At 45.7% G+C, this 18,908-nt stretch overlaps 1 protein-coding gene across 1 annotated transcript in view; it reads right to left on the bottom strand.

Annotated features, from left to right (window-relative positions):
- The window catches only part of GNAI3 (G protein subunit alpha i3), a 31,911-nt gene that overhangs the window by 9,130 nt on the left and 3,873 nt on the right, over window positions 1-18,908 (bottom strand). Inside the window, exons 2-4 of the mRNA XM_067310664.1 lie at window positions 4,787-4,829; window positions 4,536-4,677; window positions 3,331-3,488 (exon numbers count right to left, since the gene is read on the bottom strand). Of these exons, the coding sequence (XP_067166765.1) occupies window positions 3,331-3,488; window positions 4,536-4,677; window positions 4,787-4,829 (343 nt within the window). The remainder of the gene's footprint in view (window positions 1-3,330; window positions 3,489-4,535; window positions 4,678-4,786; window positions 4,830-18,908) is intronic.

Here is an 18,908-nt window from a genome sequence, read left to right as displayed (position 1 = left end):
TTGAATGCTCATTTGGTCCAAGTGAGCCAGGCCCCAAGCCTTCACCAGAGGCTTTTTTCAGATGGAAAAGCTTGCTTCTAAAAACTTGAGCCGTGATCCCAAGGTGATGCTACTTAAAGGGAATCACAAGAAAGCACCAGGATGCAAATGAGAGGGCAATGCCCTGCAAGCTTTTACTTGAAAGCAGAGAGGAGAGGAAAGAAAAAAAAAAAACACACAGAAATAATCTAGGTTTTACCCAGTCTCATGAGTGTCAGGGAATTTAGGCCAAAATTGCCACGTGGGAGTGAGACAAAATATGCCAGGATAGATAACGGTTTGTCAGAAAGTGTGCTAATTGCCTGTGAGCCTGCAATAGTCACCTACAGTATCTGCAGACTGATGCCTGCATTAACTTTGGAAGAATAGTGATACCAGCAAGCGAGATATTTTAAGAGCACTATCTGCTTACCTACATTTCCAAGTAGGAGACAGAAGTAATTGCAGAAATGTGTAAGACAGTAATATGCCCAAGTATCCACACTGCTGCATGATCAAACAGGGTTTTGGGCTTTGTAGCTATTAAACCGAGAATCGCGCGTGAACTTTGAACCGCTCCTGCCCAGTACTGATCCTAGGGACAGGAGCGGAGAGCCGTTCTCTGAAATGGTAGATAAGTAAGAAATGGGAAGTTGCAGTAGGGCAGCTAAAAATATAGATGTTTGAAATACAACATCAGGAAGCAAAACAGTTGCTAGAGGGACAACAAGACGGCGATGCAAAGCGGGCTGCTAACTGATCATCTACACGAGCGCTGGAACGTCCGCGCTTCTAGACCGAGAGTTACTCAGTTCCTCAGAAAGCAAGAGGAAACACGCAGAGCTCGCAGCACTCGTCACTCCAACGAGCGTCATGACTCAAGCCACCTTTGAGAGCTCACCCCCGCCCTCCGCTTATGCGTTTCAACACCGTTATTACAGTTACCTCCTCTCCTCCCACGCGGCCGCTTGCCTCAGGCCGTGCAATAGGTAGGGACCCTCGCCCGCACAAGCGGAAGCGCTCGGCGAGGCAGGGAACAGCAGGCAGAAGAGTTTTCGGGACAGTTCAGCGCTGCCCTGAGCACCGCCTCGGCGCTCTGCCACGGAGCTGCTGCGCGATGTTAGTCATGGCACCTACTTTTCATAAGCGGTCGCTCATATGTTCCTCTTCTTCCTGGGTGTCTCGCAAGAGGCCCTGAGGTCTGACCCGAAGCGAGGAGCAGCGCTCAGTCGCTGCAAGTCAGCATGAGCCATGCTTGAAGCGACGCGCTGCTGAATTTCAGCTGAGAAAACCAGCACAAATTTATGGGATGCTAAGCCTGGGCTTTCAGTCCTGTTTGCAAGAGGAGTTGAAAGGAGGAGGGAGGTGGAATTCCCCTAGGCAAATTTTGCCAAAAGCTAGCACGCATGCGATCACCACCACGAGAAGAGCCTGCAAGATGCGCGTCCTTTAAGCACGGACACGGGAACTGAGTAACAGCAGAAAATAAGGCAGGTCAGGAGCACGCTGAACAAGAAGAGGAGAAAACAGCGACTGACTGCTCATTTGGCTGGCTTATTCTGTACCCCAGTAAGGCAGGGGTCCTGCGGGGAGGAAAAAAGAAACCAGGACTTTAACTGTGGCCTCATGCTCTGCACTGAAGAGGTTCTCGCTCACGGCGGCTCCTAACTTCTGAGCTGCTCAGCTGTGAATTTCAAGAACGCTCCTTTAATGCAACTTGGTCTTAGGACAGGAAACAAAATTCGATCAGGCGTATATCAGAATAATATCGCATGGGTCATCAACAGGCTGGAGATCCGCCGTGCAGATTTGACACCAGCCCACTAGAGTAACTCTTCAGAGCACTTGTGTCTGCACACATTAGTACCAGAGATGGGACACAAGCAGGTTGTGGATATTTAGGAACAGGAATAAAGCCTCTGGAATCCAGTATTTGAAAGGCAGCAGGATGGAGCTAGCACCCACTAAAGCATATTTATCCCCTTTCTCCCCAAACCTGACCCCTTTCTGCCATGTTTCTTCCAGACTGCTTTCATCCTGGTCCTGACTCTTTCAAAGCTAATGAAGACCACCACAAAGCTAAGGTTCCCCAGCTTATAGCCTCCTCCTCAGGCTCCAGCCAATCTCATCCCCACTTCTCCTTTCTGCCCTCAATCCTTTGCTTGAGAAGTCCTTAATCTTTGCTTCTCCACTGCCTTTTCATTAAATCTATTCTCTCATTCACTTCCCCTCCTCATGTACCTTATTTTTCCCTTTTAAATCTGAAGTTCCTGCCTTGCATGATGCAAAGGCACGCAAGAGTCTGAGAAAGCCTCCTGTCATCAACTCGGTTACCTTGATCTAAGCTCATGATAGTCTGCCAAAGTGTTACAATTTTATAGAAATTCTTGCTTATTTTCAGGTTAAAACATTCTCTGCCCAGAGACAGCCTGCAGATAAGTGAGCTGCGACACATCTATGCTTTCTTTATAAAGCACTTCCAAACTAATTTTTCTGAAAGCATTAAAACTTGGCCAAATTGAGGGATGTTTTTAGGCGGACATCAGAAAGCACATTTGACCCCAAAGTCATCCTTTCCGAGTTTCAAACCCTAGTTCTAGAGAAACCAGACAGAAGAGGTTAAAAGAGAGAAAACACAATTGTTTTGCTCATTAAAAGAAATGGTTTCCTCTCCCTGCACTAACCTTGTGCTTGGAAAGAGATGAGGCATTCTGGATGAGAGTCATTAAACAGCCAGCAGCAGCCTACAGTCCTCCACGCTGTTTATCACATGCATTTCAGCAACAGAACAGTACGCAGGTTTATAGCTAGCCTGTAGCACCGCCTTAGTGGCTTTAGGCACAGGAATAGAAAAATAGTGAGAGTTGTTAAGGCAAGAACTGCGTGAATATCGATTTGTCAATATTAGGAGATCTCACTATTAGAAATTGTTGCTCATCACAAACTTGGTATTTTAATTAGAAGCTCAGTTTCAGGGGTGTTACCCGCCCCCGTAGGGATAAAAAAAAAAGGTCACACAGCTCATCACCTGCTGTAAGAGTTTGTTTTACCGCAAGTGGACAAACTGTTCTTCCGCTAAAAACAGATTTGCCTAGTCACAAAATAATGAGCGTATTCTTTCCAGTATTACGTACAGGGAAGAGAAACGGTAAGAGGGACTTTAATCAGCTGAAGCGCAAAGCGACCTTGAGAACCACATCCTGTGACAAACCAGACCAGTTTCAGGGGAGCACCCTTATCGTGAAAATACCCATATTGCTTTCAGTCACGCAGGTCCTTTTTGAACACCAGCATTTGGTAACGGTTCCTTACTATGATGCCGAGTCATTAAGTTGATATTCTCTTGATCTGCTGAAGCAGGCTTGGACCCCACCATCTCTCCATAACCGCTTAATCACACCAGCTAGCTCAGCAGTCATCACGCCTTCCTCTGCGCTTCCAGCTAATACGAACAACTGGCGGGCATCGTCCTGCAGGAAGAAGGGGAAAACCAAAACAAGTTAGGATGTACAACCATTTTTACCTTTACGCAGTGAGGCTTAACCTCAACATCCGTCTTGGAGGCAGCAGCAAGTACGTTAAGGCATTGTGTTCTCTCTCTCTCTCACACCCTACCCTGTTTTCTCCCTCAAACCATTAAGTTATATTTTTCTCCTTTGGCCAGAAAGGCAAGTTCTGTGCAAGAACCCATCTCCTCTAGCCCACGTGGCGAGATGCACTGATCAAGGGCGGCAGCACATGGCGCACACCACTTTCCCAGCATCAGCACCCCAGGGATCACCGCTCCAGTGTAACCCGCGGCATTCGCATCGGAAATGCAAGCTTTCAGTCATCTGGCATATGATACAATTCCTCTGAAACACTAATAGTTAAGAATGCCAGCGTTCTATTAGAGACTAATGAAAGAATTATACTGCAAATAATAGTTTTAAATGGAAAAGCTTTATTACAGCATGGTATTGTATACTATGGCAGCAGGGAAAATTTCAGTATCAAAAACAAGTTTTGGATGATCACAGGTTTAAAGCTTTGATGAATTGTTTTTTGCTTCAGCAGCTGTCAGAAGTAAGGGAGACAGTGATTTCTTAATAAAGCCTTTCACTAGAGACCATATTTTTCTGTAAGTTCAGGTTCAAGATTTATTTGACTCAGCTTGAAGACCAAGCGGCACGATGCTTTGAAACACTCTGGGCACTGACGTCAGAGGCCAAGCAAATTAAACCCAAACTGAATGTTTTGTTAAAAATTCAAATAGCTTGGACTTAAAGGGGGGGGGGGGTGGAGGAAGGGCGGGTGACTTTTTATTTTTTTGAGCATTCAAAGCTGCTAAAAGTTCTCATCTGTAATCTCAGTAAAATAATCCACACAGTGTACTGGTAATACATTACAAGATATGGTAGTGAAAGACCTTTGATAACCTGTAACAAACATATTTCCACTACAAGTGCGACCAACTGAGTTTCCAGGATTCATTAACATAATTCACAGCACAAGCTCAGACTAAGGGAAATACTTACAGCTCTGGCAACTTCTCCAAAGTCTATCTTTAGCCTTCCCATGGCTCTTATGATTGCAATAATGGACTGGATAGTATTGCTGTAGACAACCACTTTATACTGTTTGCATTCTTCCTCCGAATAGCCATCCTCATGAATAATCCTGGAAAAAAAAACAAGTCGTCATTCCCAAGCCAAGCCAGAAGGGCACCACAGATCTCTTATTTCATCTTGCACAAAAATGCTGTTTAGATGCCTGCACTTTCACTTACTTCATCTGCTTCACAATGGTGCTTTTACCAGACTCTCCAGCACCTGAAAAAGCACAGAAAAATTCAGGTTAGCATCTATATGAAATTGAAAGGAAAGGTAAAAATGTATCCTCTCCCCTTTCCTGTCTAGAAGTTCATCAGGTTTGGATTAAGATATTTCTTGTGCAACACTGCTACTAACAGAGCTTCATAGCAGCTGTTCCATCTCCTTGGGAGGAGATCGCTGCAGAGCATATCCATAGGTGCATCCCTCACAGTTCATTTACAGATGGACAATCATTGTGCATTCATCTGCTCAAACAAGAGAAAAGCAGAATTCCTGAGTTTCCAGAGTGCACTTCCTAGTCCTTGAGGTCAGCAGTCCGGGAGACGGGCCTGAAAAACTGGGACAAGGACTTCTCCACTAGCCTATCTGCCAGCTCTCTCTAGGTAGTCCTAAAGCTAAGCATGTGAATGCCATCTGCTCCTACCTGTAACCAAGCTGTGCAAGATAAAGACATTAGTCTTGAATAACCAGGTGGATAAAACCAGAGATCTCAATGCTCTGGGGTTTTTTTTAAACCACAAAGGTATAAGTCAAAAGGCCTCTCGCGTGGTGTGCACTGAAGGAAGGCAGACCCAGAACAGACAAGCTCAAGAGCACAGGCAAATTGCTCTGCAACTCAAGGTAAAGCAGTTTAGGACATTAAAGCCCAGCAACGTGGCACTACGTCAGAGCGAGAACACCATAATTGATCTGGCGAATTCCCTTGTCCACTTAGCACAGAGTCAACCGAGGGTTGCCCACAATGATTCAGACCAACGTGTTTTGTTTCACAGTGGAAAGCTAGGTACATTCCCATGATCTATTACTACAGCATAGCGGTAACGGCAGTAATATCACCCCATAGCTGGGCAGCTCTTAAATACCTGCAGCAGAATTCAAAGAACGCTCCTGCCTAGACTTGAAGCGGCAGCTAAGATGCCTGTGAATCACCACCAGGGAGATCAGAGACCTGGTTTCCTACTCTAACCAACTGGCTGCCAACACTGGTTCCCCCAGGCAAACGCTACCACTAGGCAACTCCGGGATCTTTACCATGGCACACCCATATGCATCCACCCACAGAACATGCAAGGCAAATTGTAATTGATTAACAAGTTCTATTCTCTATCATTTCCCGCAATACAAGGATTATTATTCTGGGAAACTGAGGATAAAGAAAGCCACAGGTTTAGTTAGGAAATGAGCGTTTGCCACAGGATGACTTCCAGGTAAAGTATCAGACCTGCAGGCTGCGGCACTTGGACATGCCCGCACGGCAGAACAGCGTCCCTTCAAACGGAGGCAGAGAAACCCGGCTCGCCAGACTCCTGCAGACCTCAGGGGCCTGGCTCATTCCTCTCCGTCTGCAGGATAATAAGCTCCGCTCGTGCATTTTGCTTTTGAATCTCAGAGCGCTTGCAAATTGCATCCACCTCCTACAGGCACAGCAAGCAAAGGCAAACCGAATTTGCCAAGAGCAGACGGCGCACCAGCGCGGCGGCTGACGTACTCGGACAGCCAATGCAGCAGGCACCTACTCGAGGATTCAAAGTCATCGCGTTATCACGGTTTACTGAACTCCGCAGTTCACATGCTTAGCCCGGCCATGAAGCATGTGAAAAGCATGTAGAGTGCTACCGCACGTCAGAGGTGCGGGACCTTAATTCCTTTACGTCGTGTGACCGCGCACTAAGAGTTCACCCCAGACAAGCCAGACCAGCCGCTGGTTTCAGAGCTCCTTAGCCCAAAAGGCTCATCCTAAGCCGCAGAACCGGGTTTGCCCAGGTCAAAAGAATGAAGCAAAGCCTGTCTGGATTTGACACGTGACACAGTCTCCCATTCACTTCTAGCATGAAGACACCAGATGTCCCAGCTCGCAGAACCTATGAGGGATATACTGAAAGAGAGAGCCAGTGTGGCATCTTAGAGTGGTATTGCTATGAGTGCCCTCCCCTCCAAAAAAACTAATAAGAACAAACCATGGAAAAGCTTTCTGGTGCTACCTCTGGGAAGCACAACCTCCCGAAAAGAGTTTCTCAGGCCTCTTGCAACACCCAGAGACGACAATACTGCATTCCAGATTCATTCTCGCATCCTTAAACCCTTAGGAAAGCCAACTCCTAGAAACAGCACCACAAACAAGGTATGGAAGCACGACTGCTTCATAAAAAAAAAAAAAGATATCAGAATTAATTTCCTGTTCTCACTGCTTCATGGCATATTGGCAGAGGAACCAAGAAACCAGGCTTCTGAAGATAAGCAGTTTTGCTGCTCGTTTTTGTTGTGATAGGTAAACACTACTGCCTTGTTAGGAATTGTGCCTGTTTTAGCCTGCATATTTCACATTCCCTTAGACTCTTTTTAACATCACTAGTAAAACCTTCTCGGCTGATAAAGGGAATTAAAAGTACTTGCAAGAACATTTAAGTACAGGTTACAGCTATGGCTAGAACGGAGCAAACAGAACCACTGTTTTTTTGGACAATTATGCAACAGCCGAAAAACAAGCAGATCATTCACTAGTTATGAACATATTGTGCCAACCTGAATCCCAACCTGTCGTTGCCCTAGGAACAAGGGGGCGAGAAGCATGCCAGGAACTGAGCGAGAACAAGGCCGGCTTTACAGACCCACGCTTGGATTTCCAGTCCCAAGCTCGTCTCAGGCAGTTCCCAGATGTTGACGAGGATTCCCAAGGATCTACTGCTGCACTATAATATGACAGTGATTTTTCCCCACAAAGGTTTCCCTAACATCAGACGAGGTCATTTTCAAGCTGAACGCATATTTCTTTTTCACTTCGAAGGCTTCGAGCCAAACAAGCAGTCAAGTATTTTTACAGCTCTTGGTGGCTGAACGCAGCAGATGCAAAACAGCCTCTCCCGATGCTAAGGAATCTCATAGTAGGACACACACTTTGGTGGTAGGTGCTCAAGCCATCAAAAGGGACAAAACTAAAGGAACCAGAATTTAAATTGAGTTTTATTTCTTATACCCATTCGCAGCTGTCAGAGTTGCATCTCCTTCCTCTGATCATTGCGTGACCGGACTCAGATCCCTGCTTCTTCGGGCCCATCTCGGCCAGCAGAACATACAGGCAACAAGACAAACACGTGGGTGTTTGGAGATCAAGCACGAACCATCCTGACTGTTCAGATAATGCTTTGGGTTTATCTGTCTCAACATTCCCCTAAAGGACCGTAACGCTAACAGCTGCCTGGCACGGCAGGAAAGCTGCTTCCAAGATAGGGCATGTAGTGCCATTTAAATCAATTAGCCTTTAGTTTAGGCTGAAGGGTTCCCAGATTAGAGCTACTCAGGGCTAAACACTTCCACGCCGCTGAGCCGAATTCTTTGGTTTACAGACATTTAACTTTTAAATCATTCCTAGGCATAACTCTGACCAATTTTATATTTTCCTTCCCCTCAAGCCTTAAAATAAAGGCCTTAAAATAAAGATATTCCCAGTTCAGCCTCAAGCAGAACAGGCCCCATAAGCTAGACTCCATCTTTAAGGCCATTCGAGAAGCATTAACAAGGAAGAACAATAAAGTACGTTTTAAGCAGAGTCCCCCAAACTTTGCTCAGAGCTTGGAGAGAGTTAACATCTCCCATAGACGCAGATGCTGGAGGCCTGAAACACCCTAAGCGAACAGGCCTCCCCGATGCAGCTTTCACAGACAACGGCTTCGGCGAGACTCCATTCGAAGTCAACCGTTCTGTAGGACACCTCTTTGTATTTAGGCAGCTGTTTTCTTGCGTTTCCTCCTCTTATTCCAGTTGCCAAGATGCCCACTTTTCTGGCTGGCAGGTATTTTAACAGAGGTGATAGCAAGAACGTCTCCTGCTTGGGAACCCAGCTGCGCACGGGTAACATCTGCGCACTCGTGCTATGGCTTTGCTGGCGTTCAATACGGGAGCAGTTACAGTCGGATCTGAAAGCGTTAATGCTTTCTACAATCTATAGACTCAGCACTTCCACCCCGAGAGGAACACAAAACCCCATCTTTATTTTCACAGCAATCCTCCACGTTGCCTTTATTAAGCTGTTGCTATCCGAAAGCTTCGGCGTCCCGGAACAGCAGCACTCGGCCCCGTAACAGCCTGCCTCGCCACAGAGTCCTCGCAGCAGGAATCAAAAAAAGACTTTTGAACTCGGCCTATCCAGACCTTGTTTCTCGTTGTCCTATTTGCTGCCAGTTCCTCCTCAGATTATCTTAAAGCAATCTAGTGCTGCAGCAGGCAATGCTGAACTTGCACTGCCCATCATTTGACTGACAAAACAGTGTCGGATACAATTATGCCGCGACGTCACCCCACCGCCACCGTGGTTATATGTCACTAATTTAAACCACACGCGTTTAACTCTTCCCCTTCTCGTCTCCAACCCCCTCACATGCACGCTTAAGGGCGGACTTGCCAGAAGAGCAATCTACACCCCCAGAGGAAAAGGTGGCTGTTATTTACCCTATTAAGAGGCTAATAGAGGTAGGGGAAGAGAGATGCACTTCTAAACCTCTTTCCCTGCCAAGTTACAAGGCAGAATCGGCTGCTGCAGCACCCACTAATGAGACACGCATCCAAGAGGGCACTGCCAAACAGCGCGACACCTCCTGCGGATGCCGTTCCTAAAGGAAGTTTTATTTGACCCTCCAGGTCCTCTCCCAATCTCGGCCTCACCTTGTGTCGATGGCCCTCGCAAGAGTAATCTTGTTTTTAAATGGCTGTTTAATGTCTGCCCTCAAGCTTTTCAATCACTCCCTGCGAGCTCCTGCCGAGGTGGCAGCTGCTTAGCAGTGACATGGCCAACATCAGGCAAAGTCTTGCCCAAATTGCTCAAAAAAAAGCATTAACACTGCTCTGGTCTATCACGTGAGATCTCTTGCACAGTATAAGGCATTTTCAGGTTCCTCTGGCACTGTGTGTCTATGCTTTTAATTCTTATCTTCCCTATTCCTCCCCAAACCAGGTACACAATCATTTGCATTTTACTCTTACTTTCCAACAGTAGCTCCGACCTCTCCAGACCTCGTTCCTGTTCTTTGATGCCTGAAATTTCTCTAAATATTTGCAGGTGCAAGTGCTGGGCAAGCTGCTAGTCTCCTTTTTCCAAATCACTTGAATAGCCGTAAAGGGTTGGGATAAAGAGACCCATATTGGGCCTACTCAACTTGGTAAACAGCATTTAATCAGCACCCTTTGCTTCCTGCCATCAGCCAGCTTCAGTTAGTCTGATGCACTCTGCTTACCCTTAAAGCGTGGCTTAAACCTTCAGTGAAGTACCTCACCTCTAGTAGGAAAAAAAAAAGTGGGAATTTAAATGCCACTGAAACACTTTTCCAGCCTACAGAAAACTGATGCTTGGCATTAGAAATTAAGATGACTAGTGCAACTGGATAGTGTTACACCTGAAATTCTTATGGACTCTGCAGGCAAAGCATTCAGCCTCTGGGATAACAGGCACAGACCAGACGGGGAATGAGAAAATCTTCAGGAGTTCAAAAAAATCACAAAGTAAGACACTGTATGTTACAGGGTTCAAAAATATCGAAGTCAGAGCATTATTTGGACATTTTTCACCGGCAAAACAAAGCAAGCCTTCCCTTTCTGCTTTGATTAGTACAGATACACACAGATCACATTTCGTCATGAGAAACCAAGGCTGACCTAAACAGGGATGTTGTAACTCCATGGAAAAATTGTTTCAGAAGTCTAACTTCCCTTCTCCCGAATTAGCAGCAAGGAAGCCATTTGTCCCCCTGCTCTGTTTGCACACCCTAGAAACGCAGAGCGGCTCATCTGTCAAAGCACTTGCTGCTTTTTGCCGTAGTGGCTCCCCCCACTAGATCAACACATTCTCCGCAAAAAAAAACCCATAGCTAAGGAGAATCAGCCTTCCTCAAGAAGTCCCTCCGAGAGCGGTCATTCCCCTCCAGAAACAAGACCCACCATTCAGGTGCTTACCGAATTAGGGAGGCATTGCGCCTCCCTCAAACCTCGAGAGCCTACGCCAAACCCTTTAAGTAATAGTCCACGGCACTCATTTAAACAGAGCGCATAGCAGAGAGCTTGCCACGAGTAGTGCTGAATTCGCTTCTGCTCAAAGCTTCACAAGCACTATATGAAGTCCTACAGTCGGATCTTTTTTTTACCTCTGGAGGGGGGACGGGAGATGAGAAAAGGCAGGGGGAACCTGAACAGCTTTTCAAGGCAGTCCTTTATTAGTAAAAGCCCTGGGAGAGCGATATATATACAAAGGGGGGAAATTATCAACCAACCACTTCCTCCAGGGAAGCAGGGGCCTTCCTGTGACAAGAGATGGAAACCCAAACAACTCAACAAGCCCACGCTGACGAGATTACAGGCAAGCAGGCAACAAGCACGCACCAAAACACAGCTTTAGACTGGATATTACAGACCCACATAATTATGCTCTGGACAGGGCGTTAGCTTTTAAAACGCTTCTTAATTCACCCTGCTTGGGGAGGAAAAAGGTAGGTCAAAGATTACCTAAATCTTCCAGACACAAGCACTGAACCAGTTCATTGTTTCAAAGGTACAAGCAATCTTCAGTAAAGTGCTTTTTCTAAAGCCAGATCAAAACTGGATTCATCTGTACTCCGGGTGAGGAATTTTTCCAATTAATGGGAAAAGCCCTGCAGCATCTGCAATTTTCTAAAGAGAAACCAGGTCACTGCTGAAACAAATTCTTAACAGAAACCCAGAAGAGATGCACCTGGAATAGCCATTAAAGCACGAGCGAGGAAGACAAAAATTAACTGACATGTTCCTCATTTCCAGCCTCCAGAGGAGGCCACGAACGGCTTGCAACTACAGCAACAGCCCATATCGGCTTTAAAATCTCAGCAGGAGTTTGGCAGAAACTTTGCCGGACCATTCCTGAGACAGAGTGATGCTGCAACCTTTGCTGAACTCCAAAATCCACTGGAAGTTGTCAGTGTTTGTAATATCCAAATCTCAACAAACATCTCTGGAATAACCCTACACATTTCGCTTTACAAAGAACTTGAAGCTGCGTGGCCAAGTTACAGGGGAGATGAAGGGCCAACACAGACCTGAGAAAATCGCACAGTCCTTTTGGGCTCCGAGGTGCGGTTATGAAGTGATGCCGAATTTCCTGGCTTCAGTTAGAGGCCACCTGCAAAATCCAAAATGAACCCCCTCCCCTCTTACTTTGGCCCCTTTTTGGAGTTTAACAGCACAACAAAGTTGTCAGGAGTCCAGCACTTAAAATATCAGGAGAACCATTACAAGCACGGAGCGGGAGCTATTCAAATAATCCGCAACCCCGAAGGACGTTATCTCCCTGATAAAACAGATGTTTCCTTTTGTCAACATTTATTCAACATCCCACCCTAGCAAGCGAACACGAATACTTCCCTTTATACACAAACAAGCTTCTAAGATACAGTTTTCCAGAACACTGCCCTCCTGGTTTGTTTTCCACCTGGAAAAGCTCTTATACGCCAAACACACCCTACCGCAGCCCTCGTACCTGCGCGTTTTTTGGAAAGTTAAATAATCGAGCCCTCGTCCTCTTTGCTGTTTCCCTCCCCCTTGTTTCTAATCTCATCGTATAGCATTTGAATTCTGATATCCCCACCTCCTTGGCACGCATATTTCTATCCGAGGGGCAGCTGCCATCCCTGCTAACATTTGTCACTTCTCCCCCATGGAAGTTTTTTTTTTTAATTTGAAATGGCAATACCCCACTGGAAAGATCTTGGATATTCCAAGGCCAAGGGTGATTTAGCAAGATATAAAGAACTAAACAGTAAGAGAGTTGGCAGAGCCTGCACTAAAGATTAGGAAGAGGAAGAAACATTATTGAAAAGAGGAACAATGTTATACCACCGGGCCTCAAACAAAGTTACAGCTATTGTTGGAAAAGTCAACAGGGACCGGAACACCTTAGGTTAATAGCTTTGCTCTACAAGAATAACACCACATTTGGGAAATCAATCTGTAAAGAAAGGCATATGGGCTGACTAAGGCATGCTTAAGTGAGAAGGTACCAGGAACCTGTGTTGCAGGACAAACTGTTTGACGCCGTCACTGCCCCTAAACAAAATGAAAATGGAGGATTCGAGGAACACCACTGTGAAAGTGCAAGTAGCCAGGGCCCTAAGATCACCGTGACTTAAGCAGGCCTTTCCATGACAAAACAGACCCTGGTCTACTGCTTTGCCTGCTGGCTTACCTGCGGCTGCAATCGACACAGTTCTCCGTCCACGTCCCCGCCAACCGTTGGCCTTGCAGCCTGAAGAAAGCTGCAAGGCAGCATGGACAACCGCACAGGAGATGAGTCTGCTCCTGAAAAAACCTAGTTTCCAGCCTGATGCAGTCGAGTAAACAAACCCATGGCAGGGTACAAGCACAAGGGTTTCCAGATCATGTTCATATAAGCAGGGAAAAGAGAGAACTAGGGATACAGGGAAGTAACCACTCCTCCCAACTGAAGCCATCACAGTACACAAAGTCAATCCGCTACATTTAGAGAAGAAACTTTCTTCAAGGAAGCAAGGCCACTGGGAGTGGAACAGGGGCATAGGGAAAACTTAAAAATGTTTCAGTCAGAAGAAAGAGGCACTAAACCCAGTACGTCAGTATTTTACGACCACCACTCAGTCCCATTCAGAACCAAAGCAGGGGCAGCCAGAAGGGTGGCTCTGGTCAGCCGAGCCTGCGAACGGCCTTGCGAGAGGCGCCAAGAAGCTGTAAATTTCCACTTCACTTTCACAGGCTCAAACCAGATCACGAGCATTTCATTCTCCATTCAATAGCATTTATTTTCCATATGAGTCTAATAACATCCCCATATGAAAAGTCAGAAAAAGAGTTAGCTTTAAATGCAACCTTCAGCCATCAATCCAGCTTAAAAGATTGATTGTATTAGCCAGAAAAATTAAGGCTTGAAACCATAAAACTGCACATGCCTCAACGACAAACGTTAACCCCTTAGTACCTAAACACTATGTTTTACACATTTGCTTGTTTTGGGGGACAGAGGAGAGGTTGTTTGGGTGGGTTTTTTTGCCTTGCATCTTCATTAGGGCATTAGCTCTATTTTTCATGAAGGATTTGAACATGTAACAATTACCTTAAAGCTTCTAGCAAAGATTTTTGACCTGGTGCCTTAGGAAAATAAATAAATCTTCAAGTACTTGGCATGGTGATGGTCTCCCGTGTTGGGCAGTGCCAAAGTCAAAGCACCACCAATCAAACAAAGGAAGAGAGCCAAGGGGTTTGTGCCAACACGGGGAACGACCAGGAACCGATTTAAGAATTGGTGGTGTTCGAAGCAGGTGTTTTATCACTGTGGAGCAAGACAAACAATAGCAGCGAAAGTCTGGGAAACGCTGGGTTCAAAGTTCCAACTCCAGTTCACACTGAAGCGTGGTTAAAAACATCTTGTGACCATTCACAACAGGATCTAGATATACCAGTGAGTTTCACATCAATCACGACCAAGAACCAGGAAACACCAGCTCAACTGAACTAGCTGTCTACTAATGCAACGTCACTCAAACATTGAAAAACATGCAGATTTTTCTTCCTCCTTACATGGATATTGGGCCAAAGCTGGATCTTAATGACTGTATAAACTTGTAGAGGAATAACTAAGTATGAGGACAACTGTTTTACAACCGATAGCCGTGAAGTGTACTGACAGCAACTGTCGATGTTCCTCCAGTATTGTCTGGCAAGTACAACATCTTGCTCTCTCTCTAAATCTACAAGACAAAGGTTAAAAAAGTGATTCCTAAAGCAACTATTTCAGGATATTGGTCATATAGAGGAAAATTTTCTGCATTCGCAAAACTCCAAGGCTGGTGTACAATAACATTAGGATGACAGCATTAAGTACCGCAACAACCTGAGCTTTAAGAACGTCACTTTTCACCTCTGCTACAAAATCACTCCTTGTACAAAGAAATATTTTTATCTGCACCCAGAATCAGAGTTCAGATGCAACTTATGAAAGGAACACCAGCGAACGCATTGCCTAAGCCGGCTCAGAGCAGAGCGCACCCATCCGTAGGACAAACATCACAAGCACAGGGAAGGGCTGTCAGAACTGACAAATTGTTTAACAGCCACAAACTAAAATGCACAAGAGGAAAAAAAAAAAAAAAGTGTCCCTAGTGTAAACAGAGCCTAATTCCCACCACTAAATGGCCAACTGGCATAAGGGCAATTATAAATACCAGCTGTACCCTTCTCCCCTATGAAGCCGGCACCAGCTACAGCCACAGCAGCCTCCCATAACAACCAGGTGCCGGCACCCCTTATCCTAAACGCTCGGCAAGGGAGGCCTGAATTCCCTCTTCCCAAAGTAAGGCATTCCCTTTTTTTTTTTTTTTTCCCCCCTGAGATCAGCTACTAATGCCTTGTCATCTTCAGAAAAAGACTCCTTTTTGGCATTTTAAGCCACACAGCTAACAGCCAGCCCAGCACTCCCGGTTCGCACTTGTTTCTGCAGCTCCTTGTACAGCGCTCTTGGGAGCGTTTTAAGCTAATTGCGCCTGTTGTTCAGCAGCGTGGGCTCGAGACACCTATTGACACACGCCACACTTGCGCGATACATCTTTTGGCAGAAGATCAAATGAACATCTCTCCCGGCTAGGCCTCCTGGGTGCCCCTTTCTCACCTACAGGTTTTTATGTTCAGGCCTATATTACATGGAATCTGAGCGTGAAGACTAGCTTTGATTGAAGCGCCACAACGCACGTTGCAAATGCAACAAACATCTACTCTAACCTGTTGTGGAAGTATTCCTGAAGATACACGCCACAGCAGCTTTTGCATCTTCTGAATGCCATATAATAATGCGCTAATTCCAGTCCTCTTCAGCCGGGGTTCACTCGACTGGATTCTTTCAGAGATCAAATATTAAAAAAGGCACGGACTGATCTATCCAAGCAGACCAGCTTTGACATCAGATGAAGATTTTTATCCCACCCTCACGTTTACTAGTATGGGTAAAAGAAAAGAGACAACCAAGAGAAAAATGGGAGATCTACCAGAATGCAACAGAGGATTCTGAAGGGCCAGACAAATGGTGAGGGCATGGTGAGAAGAGAAGGGTTTGAATATGATTTATTGGCCTCGTCTCCTCAGTATCAAGTTTTTTGTGTGACTTGCCTGTTTTTAAAAAAGTTAAGTGTCCACTGAATTTGATGCCGGGAAAACAGTCTTGAGTTCTTAAAAACCACTTATAAAAACAAGCGACTGGGGAGAAAAGTTTCCCCACTGAGGGAAAACTTCACTCCTTAAAAATAAGGGAGCCTTTGGTGGACAGAGACCCTAAAACACAAAGCTACAGGAAACCAAGCTCCATGAACGCTATTGCTCGCCCAAGGATTTGGATTCTCTTTCTTATTTGTTTTTAAAGATAAGCTAGTCAGTGCCACTGAAGTAATGAGAGAAGGTTAAATAAGTCAGAGCAGTTACCAAACACCAACTGAGAAAACAAGAAATAAGAGACATGCATTTGATCACGACCATCAGTGGCATCAGCACTAGAACAAAAGGTGATGGCACTACGAATTAGAGAAGCATGATATCACTGGGGTCTCCCCACCCAGTTTATGAAGTGGGCACTAGCAAAGTAATCAGCTCTTGTCAGTCATTTCAAACGCAAACCCCACTTTAAGTCATTAAGAGACTGCCGTTTGATCAAGCTTACACGAGGAATAAGTTTTACGTATTAAAAACAGGAGGAATAAAGTACCTTTTTGCCAGCAACAGCTAGGCATTAGCCAGTTGCTTAAAACTTAAACAAGCTGCAGTCTAATTAGAAAATTCTTCTTCGCAGCACATGCTCTTCTTCCAAGAGTTATTCTGATGTTCTGCCTCCGAGTTTAATGAAACTTGAACCATGTCCAGAGGGCTCTTGGAGGATAGAATGAAATACCAATTCTCCAGCCAGTCGCTCCATCTGCAGCTTAGCAGTATGTTATAAACTGTCTGTCCTCCGCTATCGAGGCTGGGCCCAAGCACATTTGTCTGCTTTATTTATATGAGCATGTGATGTACACACAGCCGAAGCAGCGGCAGCAAGACAGACGGCTGCTAGAGTGCCTGCAGTAGAAGTCCCATCCCACAGCTGGCTAAGTGCATCAGATGTTTCTTTTTACGTGGCGCAGAAAACAAGTGTTTGCACTTACAGAGCAGCATTCAGCACAGAAAGACTCTTCTCCAAGTTACGGTTACCCTGACTGATCAGAGCTGTCTAATCAAAAAGCTAGTGAATTAAATCACGCTGAAGAAAGACCATTTTGTAGATGCAATGTTTTGCCTGCCCGTGCCCATTTGTGGTGGAGAAAGCAAAGGGCAGAACTAAAGACCGACACGAAGGGTACATAGCGATTCTTTACTTGATTCTCACCCTGTGAGATTCAACAAAGCAGATGGTAAAACATGGCTGCAAACCGCAGCTCAGACCAATCATCTCTCTGGCTGACAGAGACAGGGAAATACCATCATCAAGATAGAGACTACCTCCATCTCAGCTAAGGACAAACGCATCTGGTCCTTAAAGAAGCTCTAAGCAGAGATAAGATGTGCAAGACAAGAAGTCTCCAGGGAGAAGATCTGACCCATTACCAAACTACTTCAAGTATTCTCCTCTGGAAAGCAGGCAGACTGCTGCGACACTTCTGCAAAATCCAGATGTCTCAGACATCAAGAGCACCTTTCCCAACCCGAGCTGAAATTCGAGCATTGATTTGACCTCATTAAAAGTGTGGTTTCGAGACATACAGTAATTCCCACCAATTGGCTCTTCAGGCTAATTGAACTACTTATTTTGTCTTATGAAAGCGTAACTCGGGGCTGACCCTGACTGCTGCATCTGTGAGAAAATCTTCACATGGTCAAGAGTCACAAGATATATACCGCTACATCAGAGAGCGAAAGCTCCAGCCACGACTCAGAGATTAGAAAGGACAAGAGTTCCCTGCAGGTCCCATGAGCAGACCAAGCATGCAGCAGGATCCCAGAGCAAGTTTACTATTTCAGCCCCAGTAGCTCCAGCTGGGGAGGATCTATGGAGCAGCAGCCATGACTGCAGGACCAGGACGACCCTATTACCAAGCATGCGACATATTCCCAATATCAGAGCTATACTTCATCTGTTGGAGAGCATTAAGCAGCTCCAGAGCCAAATAGTGGCCAGGTCTGACACCCTGATGGTCCCTCTGAAATACTGTCCACAATAAACCGGTTGTGCTACCAGAAAAGATACTTCTAGTTAACTGTATTATAAGCAGTAGCAAGAGCTTTCCCCTGATTTGCATCCTTGGAATGTATCTTTCAATGCTTTACCAAGACATAACCAAATCCTGCTGGGCACCAGCACTTCGGAAGGCTTGGGGGATTTGGGGAAGAAAGAGTGGGAAATGAGATTCAGAAAAAGCAGAGGGCTCCAGGAGTGGTGGAGCTTGTAGTTTGCTTGGTTAGTTATGTAGATGCAAGCTATTTTAGAGCAAACTTAAGTTTTTAATTATTCTGCATGAATTAGCAGGAGTGCTTGAACATAATTACAAAGAGTATCCAAACCCACTAAAATTTTAACAGGCTGCAGAACAGTGCGTTTTACGCATGAACGGTTCAACGCTGGATGCGTCCACACAGCTCCAGTCACGGAAACACCATTCCATACGGAGAGGCAATATCGCCCGGGTTTGACAATGGGACAGCTCCGTACACCCAGCAGCGAGCTTTGCCACTTGACGTCGCGCAAAGCCCTCCAAGACTCACCGCAGGGTAATTAATGCGCCAGACACTCTGAAGCTTGCTGAAGAGCAAAGCTAACAGTACAGGAGAGCACCTAACCTAACCAGGAAGAGTTTCTACACCCTCCTACATTTTGCTGGAAAATCCCACAGATTTCTGCATCAGCAAAATCGCATGTCTGTGCCTGCAGAGTAGCAGAGCTTGTTCCCGGAGGCAAACGAAGAGAAAAGAGGCAGTGTCTAGCACAGAGATCGGAGCAAGGACTCCCAGGTTCTGTTCCCAGCCTCTTCCCAGCCTCCCATGAGAAGCTGGCGTCTGCTGTGGAAAGCATTAACC

This window comes from Apteryx mantelli, chromosome 25 (genome assembly GCF_036417845.1).
Source record: "Apteryx mantelli isolate bAptMan1 chromosome 25, bAptMan1.hap1, whole genome shotgun sequence".
NCBI classification, from domain to species: Eukaryota; Metazoa; Chordata; class Aves; order Apterygiformes; family Apterygidae; genus Apteryx; species Apteryx mantelli.
The sequence above is the reverse complement of the archived record's forward strand: the minus strand, read 5'-3'. Positions and strand labels throughout refer to the sequence as shown.